The sequence below is a fragment of the Triticum urartu genome, chromosome 7 (genome assembly GCF_003073215.2).
Source record: "Triticum urartu cultivar G1812 chromosome 7, Tu2.1, whole genome shotgun sequence".
NCBI lineage: Eukaryota > Viridiplantae > Streptophyta > Magnoliopsida > Poales > Poaceae > Triticum > Triticum urartu.
Genome location: NC_053028.1, coordinates 248,625,093 through 248,635,329, shown reverse-complemented (window position 1 = coordinate 248,635,329; position 10,237 = coordinate 248,625,093). Strand labels below are relative to the sequence as shown.

Below are 10,237 nucleotides of genomic sequence, written 5' to 3'. Positions count from 1 at the left end.
AAACAACCCTAGTTTAGGGAGTATACGCAAGGCACAATGTCTTGAGTAGGTGGGGAAGAATTTATCTTACCAGTATATGTACTCTTACTCTAGAACAACCTAATAGTCCCAAACTCTGGTGTGGTGAAGCAGGGGCAACAATTGATGCCCTAGCTAGGGAGCCAGCCTGGCTTAACCAGATTGCCCGTGTGGTTTGCCACTTCGACAACACCGAGGGGCCTCTTTTGGTGGAAAGGGGTTGGAAGGGTTTTGTAGGGGATTAACCCCACGGGCCTGTAATCCTCAAAAATCTCCACAAGGCCGTTTGGTGCACATGGTTTGGACCGGCCCAAACCCCTCGATCCCCAGGTATCCCACTCGTTCCACGCGGAACTGAAGTCTCAAGGGCCTACTCGTGGAATTGATGATGCGGAGATCAAACCAGACGCGGAGATTGGGCGAGTTTAACCAAATGCGTGGAATTTAGAAGGGGGGATTAGAGGGGATTAGTGGATTCGGTGAAGGGGAGGAGATCACCAAATCCTCTTCATTCCCCAACCCCCTTGGGGCTCAAAAACCTCCCTTGTCAAAACGAAGCCAGAAGAAATGCACCTTCAATCTAGATGTTGGCTCATGGGACAAGCTGACGGGAACCGGTAAATTTAGAGGTTTAACAATCGAAGGAATTTTCTTAAAGGATGTACTTGGAAGGATTATTTTTCTTCTAAATTGGGTAAAATTATTGTCACTCACACTCTTAGGAGGCTAAAAAGTGGAATCTACTCAAAGTAATGAGTCCCTTGGCTTTCCAGGCATGCATTTTTCAATAAAAATCCGGATCTATTATAAAAGTTTATTAGGAGTATAAGACACCTCAAACATAATAAAAATTACATAGAGATCTCTAAACCATGGAACGGCCACTATCGCCATGAGAACGAGCCATTGTGGCTATTGTCATACCGAATCCGGTTTAACATTGTCAATAACAATTGAGAAGTCTTCATGCACATGCCCGTAAGTAGTAATGCTTCTAAAGACCCATAAGGACCACGGAGCTTAGGCATGCTGACAAGACAATCCAAGTTTATTCATGGCTCATGGGAACCAATTCGCCACAGATTCCACCGATCGATCTCCTGTGCAGTGCTTGTCCTCTCCGATTCCATATTCTCCGGCTATATTTATAGCCACAGAAATGGCAGCATACCAAGACATCATCCCAACTCGTTCAGAGAGCCAAAGGTACTCACACAGACACAGTCATACTACTACATCAAATAAGATGATAGCATTGGGCGACATCTACAAGGTGGTGGAGGCGATGGCGCCGCTCTACTTTGCACTGGGGCTCGGGTACGGGTCGGTGCGATGGTGGCGGTTCTTCACGGCGGAGCAGTGCGGCGCCATCAACACGCTGGTGGTCTGCTTCTCCATGCCCTTCTTCACCTTCGATTTCGTGGTCCGCGCCGACCCCTACGCCATGAATTACCGCGTCATCGCGGCCGACGCCGTCGCCAAACTTCTCGCCGTGCTCGCCGCGGCCGTCTGGGCGCGCTGCGCCAAGGCCAAGGCCGGTGCCTACTCGTGGTCCATCACGGGGTTCTCCCTGGGCGCGTACAACAACACGCTCGTCGTCGGCGTGCCGCTGCTGGACGCCATGTACGGCAAGTGGGCGCAGGACCTGATCGTGCAGATCGCCGTCGTGCAGGCCATCGTGTGGTTCCCGCTCCTTCTGCTCGCCTTCGAGCTGCGGAAAGCCTGGGTCGTCGGCGGCGCCTCTTCTTTGAGTGCCACAACGGCCCGCGACGACGGATCCACCACTAGCGACGACGACCGAGCACAGCACGTCGAGATGGACGTGGAAGCGGCGCCGCCCACCGGTGGAAGGAGGATTCGGCTGTGGCCGATGGCGAGCACCGTTGGGATGAAGCTGGCGAGGAACCCGAACGTGTACGCCAGCGTCCTCGGCGTCGCCTGGGCGTGCATCGCCTATAGGTACGTGCGGACTCCGCTGCCCTTCGTACCTATCGGACCGCCGTACATGCGTGGCGTATACGTGTGCCATCGAACGTCCGGAAAGGTGACTAGTGTTTTACGTGCGTGCACATGCATGCAGGTGGCGCATCGGCATGCCGGGCGTCGTGACGGGCTCGCTGCAGGTCATGTCTAGGACCGGCACCGGGATGTCCATGTTCAGCATGGGTACGTACGTATGATAAACTTACACGGTGTCAGCACAGACGTATACGTGTGCAACAAACAGATTGTTTGTTGAAGCAGTGCTCATGCATGCATGCATGGATGCAGGGTTGTTCATGGCGCAGCAGGAGAGAATCGTGGCGTGCGGCGGGGGACTGGCGGCGCTGGGGATGGTGCTGCGCTTCGTCGCGGGCCCACTCTCGGCGCTCGCCGGAGCCGCCGCGTTCGGCCTCCGCGGCGACGTGCTACGCTTCGCCATCATACAGGTTCGTTCGTGTAAACACGTACGAGTAGAGTACTATACTCGTCTTACCCGCAAAAAAAAAGAGTACTATACTCGTCTTAGCTGCCAATCCCATCGCCGGATCGCCCGTACTGTACTTTGAAGACTTTGGTTTCGATCGATCGCGCCGTCTAGCCACTACAAGTGTTGCTGCTACGTACTACAACTCGTCTAGGAAAGAAAGTATAAATACTGGAGAAGTGGGGCTTGTCCCTTTTTTGCGTCCGTCGTCAGGTGATGAGTTTTTTTAGCGCCAAGTGCTCATTGACTTTACTGATGGATTTCAAGAAGTGTAGTTTCTTGGTCACGCGGAGTGCGGAACTGCATGCATGCGATTGCTTTTTTGCTTTACAGATCCGTCCGCTAAAGGAAAAATAAAATCAAACTAAGAGCATGGTTAATAATATAGCCAGCTGATAGTTATATCGAACTATCATGTCATTTATAACCATCATCTATACGCACTCATACAATAATGTGGACTATAAGATTAACTATTGTATTAGTACTTTTTTCATCTTTTCTCTATCTTTTTCTTCACATTAATTGTATTTGCCAAAAAATGCATATATAGCTAGGCTCTTGCATGAGAGTCCACTCCTTTTATTTTTTCATATCTCTTTCCTTCACATAGGTAAAAATACCATGTAAGCGGGCTATAAGTTCACTATTATATTTGCTCTAACAATGAAGCTGCTCTTTCCATGCGTGCTTTCGTTAGTTAGAAGAGTAATATAGGCGTCTTATTCTTTAGCACACTCAACTTAGTCAAACGATCGATCGAAAACAAGTGCCAAGGTATGAGAGAAAAATCAAAAATGAACATTTCGCTCTTCGCATGCAGGCAGCACTACCGCAATCAATTGCCTCCTTCGTCTTCGCAAAGGAGTATGGCCTCCACGCCGATGTACTTAGCACGGCGTAAGCACCTCCTCTCACTAGTGTTATGACATAATTAGTTGTCATGTGTTTTCATTCTTGTGTTATTGTCATGGACTGATGAATTTCCCAACATGCAGGGTAATATTTGGAACTTTGGTTTCTTTGCCGGTACTCATCGGGTATTACGGAGTTCTCGATATCGTGTGACAAACAAGTGTTTCTTACAAACTACACTGGGATGTAACTATTGTATCCATGTAGAATTGATTTGCTCAAGTGCTAATGTGTTTTCCCAATTTTAGCTCCTCGATGGGACAATACTTTTAAACAACCAAAACTTTGCCAAACATGTTTAGCAAACCTCTATGTATTATATTCTTTCTAAATTCTCAAAAATGTAGCTGTACTTTCTTGGGTGTCTTGAGCACATACCGAAACAAAGTCAAATTGTTCTCATAGTTTCTGCACATGCGAAAAGAGTAAAGCGTCATAATCAATACTCCCACCACATGACTTCGCATACATTGTTAGAATAATCCGAGGTATGTATTTGATCTATCGTGGAATCGCAACATGATAACGACATCAAATTTGTTAACGAAGTTATCTGAACTTGCCTACTTCCCGGGGCAATGACTACGTGTCTCCTTCCTGAGATACCGCAACATCAATCGTCCAGGATCCGCACACGGCGCCAACTCCACTTGTGTGTTTGTTCGCTATCTAGTTTTTTTCGATAAAGGGCATTTCATTGAATTGAAATATCAAGGTGATACAATCGCATCAAAAGAAAGTCCGGCCTCTGCATAACAAGATGCACATAGTCAACAAGTCCACAAGTCCGAAGAAGGAAAAAAATCAAAAAGCAACTAAGACACAACCATAAGCCAGCCTAAGACGCGGCAGATCCTATCCGAAGATCACACAGCCATCCATGGGGTAGAAAGCCTCCCTGGCCATACGCTCCAACCGTGTAGACGTCATCATAAAAAGGTCCCTATCCTCCGGCCTCTGCAGGATACACCAAGTACGGAGCCATCGCGGGCATACATGAATAACCTGCACAGGAGATGAAACACATTTATTGCTAAAAACTACATCATTCCTGGTAAGCCACAATGCTCAACATAAGGCAGCCGCCCCCACTAGAATGTGTGCAGAAAATTGTTTTTCAATTCCCCTCAACCAATTGCCGAATATGTTCCGTGCACTACGTGGTGGGTAAAGATTTGAAGCTATTTGAACAACGGCCCACACAGACCGAGCAAACTTACGCTCAAAAAATAAGTGTGTAATAGACTTGTCATGTTGGCAGAAGACACATTTTTACTCCCTTGCCAGTTGCGCCATGCCAAATTATCCCTAGTTAATATGACCCCTCTATTAAGAAACAAGAGGAATATCTTCATTCTTAGGGGAATTTTGAGCTTCGCAATTTTTTGTTATCAACTGGAACCTCATTATGAACCAGAGCATTATACACGGACTTGACTGAAAACTTCCATTCTGATGCAATTTCCAACGAAAAATATCATGTTCATCCGACAGCTGAATCACCTCCAAACGGATGAGTAATTCATTCCATGCTGCCAAACGAGATCCTAGCAGATCCCTACGAAAAGAAATATCAGGGTTTACTTGCCCCAGAACTTGTTTGATTATAACAAATTTATGTCTAATAATCCTATACAAGCTAGGGTATTGCACATTGAGCGGGGTGGTCCCAAGCCAGGTGTCTTCCCAGAATCTGACCTGAGACCCGTCACTGACCGAGAAAGTTCCGAATTGAAAAAAGAATTCCTTAGCCTTCATCACCCCACTCCAAAAATGTGAATCACCAGGTTTCCAATAAACTTGAAAAATAGCTTTGGAACCCACATACTTGTTACAAATGATTTCCTGCCACACACCATTCTCGGTGAGTAATTTGTATACCCATTTGCTGAGAAGGGCAACGTTTTTAATCTCAAGGTCCTGGATCCCCAGACCCCCTTGGCTTTTAGGTCGACATAATACATTCCACCGAGCCAATCGATATTTCTTGGTTTCATTATCACTCTGCCAAAAAAATTGGATCTAAAGTAACCGAGACGCTGAAGAACTCCTTTTGGGAGATGGAAGAATGATAACATGTATAAAACCATGTTGCTGAGGACCAAATTGATCAAAATTAATCGACCTCCATAGGACAAGATTTTGGCCTTCCAACTGGCAAGGTGTTTCTCTAGTCTCTCTTCCACATGCTTCCACTCAGCTATATTTAAGCGCCGATAGTGTATGGGTATCCCTAGATAGCGAATTGGGAAATGCCCGAGTTGGCAGCCAAAAATTTCAGCATACTCAGGTGCAAACTCTGCGACCTCGCCAAAACAGAAAAGTTCGCTCTTATGAAAAATTAATTTTTAGGCCAGAAAGTTCCTCAAAAGAACATAACAGCAATTTGAGGTTTCTTGCTTTTTCTACATCGTGATCCAAGAACAGAATCGTATCGTCCGCATATTGTAGAATAAATAGACCTTCTTCTACCAAATGTGGAATTACACAGCTGACTTGTCCGTCCAACTTAGCCCTTTCAACAAGGGTAGCTAACATATCAGCTACAATGTTAAACAAAATTGGGGATGTGGGGTCCCCTTGGCGAAGCCCCTTCCTAGTCTGAAAGTAGCTGCCCACATCATCATTAACCTTGATGGCCACACTACCTCCAGACACAAAACTCTCTACCCATCGACACCATTTATGCGAAAAACCCTTCATGCGTAATGTTTGCAACAGAAAGGGCCATTTAACTTTATCGTAGGCTTTTTCGAAGTCTATTTTAAAGATGACTCCATTCAACTTTTTATGGTGAAGCTCATGAACAGTTTCATGCAGTACAACAATACCATCTAGTATGTTGCGTCCTTGCATGAATGATGTTTGAGTGGGTTTGACAACATGGTCAGCCACCCCGTCCAACCGATTAGTCGCGACCTTCGTAAAGATTTTAAAACTTATATTTAGCAGGCAAATCGGTCTATATTGTTGAATCCGACTAGCGTCCTTAGTCTTAGGTAGTAAGATAATTTCCCCAAAGTTTAAACGGGAATTTTCAAGTTCCTCGACATACAGTTCATTAAACAACTAAACCAGGTCGGACTTAATCATATCCCAAAAGCATTTATAAAACTCCATCAGAAAACCATCTGGTCCCGGAGCCTTGTTATGTTCCATCTGAAACACCGCGGTTCAAATTTCCTCCTCGGAGAACGGGGATGTTAGGAATTCATTTTTCGCTTCCGAAACTTGAGGGATGTCACGCGTGATAGACTCACCCATCTTAAGAGTTGTATTAGCTGACGGTCCAAAAAGTTCTTTGTAATATTTAGTAATGAAATTTCTGAGTGGTGCCTCCCCCTCAATACGCCCCTCCTCCTGATCTAGAGCGAAGATACGTTTCTTTCTATGTCTGCCATTGGCCAACATTTGAAAGTATTTCGTATTATCATCTCCCAGGACGAGTGAGTCTGCATTACTACGTTGATACCATTTATCCTCACGTAATAGGCGGGCTAGCTGCTCATTGAGATAGCTTTTTTGCTCAATCTCCGCGGAAGAATGAGACCTCACCTCCGCAATTTTATCAAGGGTATCAATTAAGGTAGAGAGTCACAGCTTCTCTTTCTTGTAAATGTCAGCTGTATGTTTAGCCCATCCACGAAGGAATTGACGCAGAGCACGTATGCGATTATTCCATCGTTGAATTGGCGTGTTGCCATGAGGTGGACGCGCCCACACTTTCTTAACCAGTTCATGAAAACCCTCCCGAGTGAGCCATCCCAGTTCAAATTTAAACCGGTGGTGGTTAAAACTTGGAGTTGTCTGACCGAAATTGGTTAGCAATGGAGCGTGATTTGATAAGGCCTCAAGTCTTTCTAGCGCCCGTACCGAGGCTAGGGGATATTTATATTCCCAGTCGGTTGTAACTAGAACCCGGTCAAGTTTTTCATAGGTTGGATTTGCTCGGTTATTGGCCCAGGTGTACTGACGACCACACATAGTGAGTTCCCTCAAGTCAAGGCTGTCAATAACCGCATTGAAAAGTAACGGCCATCTAGAGTCAAACCGGTCATTGGTTTTTTCCTACTGATATCTAAGGATATTGAAATCCCCCCCCCCCCACAATTAACATGGGATGGGGATTTTTTTGGCAGGTATTTACCAGTTCTTGAAGAAAGGCTGACTTGAACTCCTCCTGAGTGGCGCCATATACAGCCACCAGGCTCCACAGGAAGTTGTCAGACTTATTATGAAGGTGGAATTTGATATGATATCCCCCCTTTGACATGGACAAAAGTTCCAAATATGTGGAGTGAATGCCTAGCAATATACCCCCTAACCTCCCAGAGAATGTGCCATTCATAATCATAACCACATGAAAAGTGGTCAAGATCACGTGTTGGAAAGTCCCGTTTGCCACACTCAGTAATGGCCACGAAATCTAAAGCATGATCTTTTACAATCGGCAATGTGTTTGTGTTTAGCCAAGTCACCAAGACCTCTGCTATTCCAAAACATTCCTCTCATGATGAACCAATTTTTTGTTTAGAGACCTTTGCTTTTTTAGTCGAGGGCCCCTTTTTATTTGCTGAGTTGGACTTGTTCTTTTGAACCGACGCGACAAGCTCACATAGCATAGTGTCACGCACAGTATCGTCCAAGTCTACTTCAGTTGTGTCTTTAAACAGATGGGAGAGGAGCTTGCCTTCATGATTGGCATGAGAATCCTCATCCTCCTCATCTGACACATAGGGGGCCACAAACATGGGCGACCTAGGAGCAACCGTAAGCCAGTCGAACTCCACTTGTTTAAGAGCCCTAACAGATAAATCTACCGCTTTTTTATTTCGTCCTAATGAAATACCAAGGCTAGTAATATTAGAAGAAACTTTGGCTTTATCAAAAGGCAGAAAAGATTTACGCACGGAGGTACCTTCGAAGTCAAGATTGCGAGTAGTTGTTTTGCGTGTGGCCTTCACCATCGAATCCTTGTCGGTTGCTGATGTGCCATCTGCACTGATGGGGTGTCGTCCGCTGCGCCTCAGTGGTGTGGTGATGGGTTCAGCAACAGCAACAGCCCCGGAGACCCTTAGTGGCGGTGTAGATGGGTCCAGTGATGAGGTGACCGTGAGGGCTGCACCTTGCCCTCCGCCTCTACGAGCGCCCCGGTCGCCGACGCCCCTCCTGGTGATGAAGGCGCGGAGGACAGAGCCCGCAGCTGTGCCAAGGACACCTCGTGGTCCACCCTAGCCGCCGAGGAAAAAATCACTCCTCAACGGGAAGGTGTCTGTGTGCCGGACGTCGGTGATGAGAACAAGTCGCCTGCAGAGTCCTCTGATGGTGTGAACCCATCTAACAGGAAGTCACCGTGAGGCAGTGTCATGGGAGAAGTCGGTTGAGACAACGTTGGGGGTGCAGGCTCAGCATCATGAACCAGAGTAGTGGTGCTCCGCGGTGCCAAAACCGAAGGGGCCGGAGGTACTGTGCCCAACGAAGACAGCCCCTGTATAGTTGAAGAAGCGGCCGTGGTTGGCGCACGACGATGCGGGTTCGGTAGTGTAACAGCAATCAGTTTAACTAGCGACAAAGTCCAATTCGACGCAGGTGTGGGTGTGGCAAGCTGCATGGGTACCACTCCTCCCAAGGTAGGAAGAACCGTCGGGGCATTGGAAGACGACGATGCTTTGGACCTCTTACTTGGATCATTAGCCCTCATAGTGTCGCCCCTATCATGTCCCTTGTCACTCTTAGGATCATCTCCGTGCTCCCATACTCAAGGCACGAAATCGTCGTCAACACAGAAATCTGATTTTTCCAAACTATATCGAAACTCATACCCCTTCCTTTGAACAATCACATCGGATGAGAGGGAGTCAACTGTGCTACTCTTGAAAGCATCGAGGTTTAGCACAGCCACCTGAATGCGCACAATACCTCTACGACGCAAACAGAGAAGATCCATGTCCAGAGTGGCGCCAATCACTGAGCCGACAGCCCAGAGACCCAGGAAGTGACGAAGCACGTGTGGAACCCCATGCACATGCACCCAAATAGGTATTAACTCGAAGCGGTGTGGTATCTCCTCGGGCTTCCAGGCCTTGAACTCCAAGGTGACATTGTGTGATTTGATGAAAACTGTAAACCTGGTGACTCTCAGAAGCACCTCCTCGCTTGGGAATGACATGAGAAAAGCATTCTTGCCATGTGGAATAGCCTCCCAAGACCACTGTTGTTGACATTGAGCAATCTTGGAAACCTCTGCCTCCACAATACTGGAAGAGATAGAGCCGCCAGAGATCGTGACTAACGTTGTTGGTGATACTTGTGGTGAAAGATCCTCCCTACAGACATTGTCGGGCATCTGAAGGAAGGCCATGTTCTCAGTACCATATCCACAGAGCATCGCCACCGGCTTCGGCATCTTGAGGGCAGGGCACTGACGCATGGTCATCGGATGGTTTGTCTTATTACATATGAAACAATATTGTTGTGTCTCACAGTCATCAGCTATGTGTCTTGCAGACTGACATTTAGTACACCACAACTTTTTAGGCGTTGTTGGAACTCCATCTAATCCTGAAGATTGAGCCGGGGGTTGGGACCGATTCTGCATAAGTACCATCTGCCCGGTTCCCGCTGGCAAGGTTGGCGTGGAGGAGAAGACTGGTGCCGCTCCCTGCTGCCCTTGCATAGTCATGAAAGAGACATTAGGAGTGGCAGTAGACGGCGCCACTCCCTGTTGGGATTTAGGACGACCGCCCTTGCCACCCTTCAGTTTGCGCGGACGAGCGTTAGCAGCATGCCCTGTGGTAGCAGTTTTCTGCACTAGCCCGGCATTGAAAGAGGCAACCG

At 47.1% G+C, this 10,237-nt stretch overlaps 1 protein-coding gene across 1 annotated transcript; it reads left to right on the top strand.

Moving 5' to 3' along the window:
• Positions 1 to 1,264: 1,264 nt before the first annotated feature.
• LOC125525926 (probable auxin efflux carrier component 5c) lies at positions 1,265 to 3,553 on the top strand. The gene is made up of 5 exons (XM_048690932.1): positions 1,265 to 1,977; positions 2,099 to 2,184; positions 2,290 to 2,447; positions 3,309 to 3,385; positions 3,484 to 3,553. The coding sequence occupies exons 1-5, from the start codon at positions 1,265 to 1,267 to the stop codon at positions 3,551 to 3,553; spliced, it is 1,104 nt and encodes a 367-aa protein (XP_048546889.1).
• Positions 3,554 to 10,237: the final 6,684 nt, after the last annotated feature.

What these genes read in the sequence shown, in the direction of transcription:
- LOC125525926 (XM_048690932.1), top strand. Translation starts at nt 1,265, where the DNA reads ATGATAGCATTGGGCGACATCTACAAGGTGGTGGAGGCGATGGCGCCG. An exon ending in GATGTCCATGTTCAGCATGG is followed by an intron (nt 2,185 to 2,289) that starts GTACGTACGTAT and finishes GCATGGATGCAG; the next exon opens with GGTTGTTCATGGCGCAGCAG. An exon ending in GCCGATGTACTTAGCACGGC is followed by an intron (nt 3,386 to 3,483) that starts GTAAGCACCTCC and finishes CCCAACATGCAG; the next exon opens with GGTAATATTTGGAACTTTGG.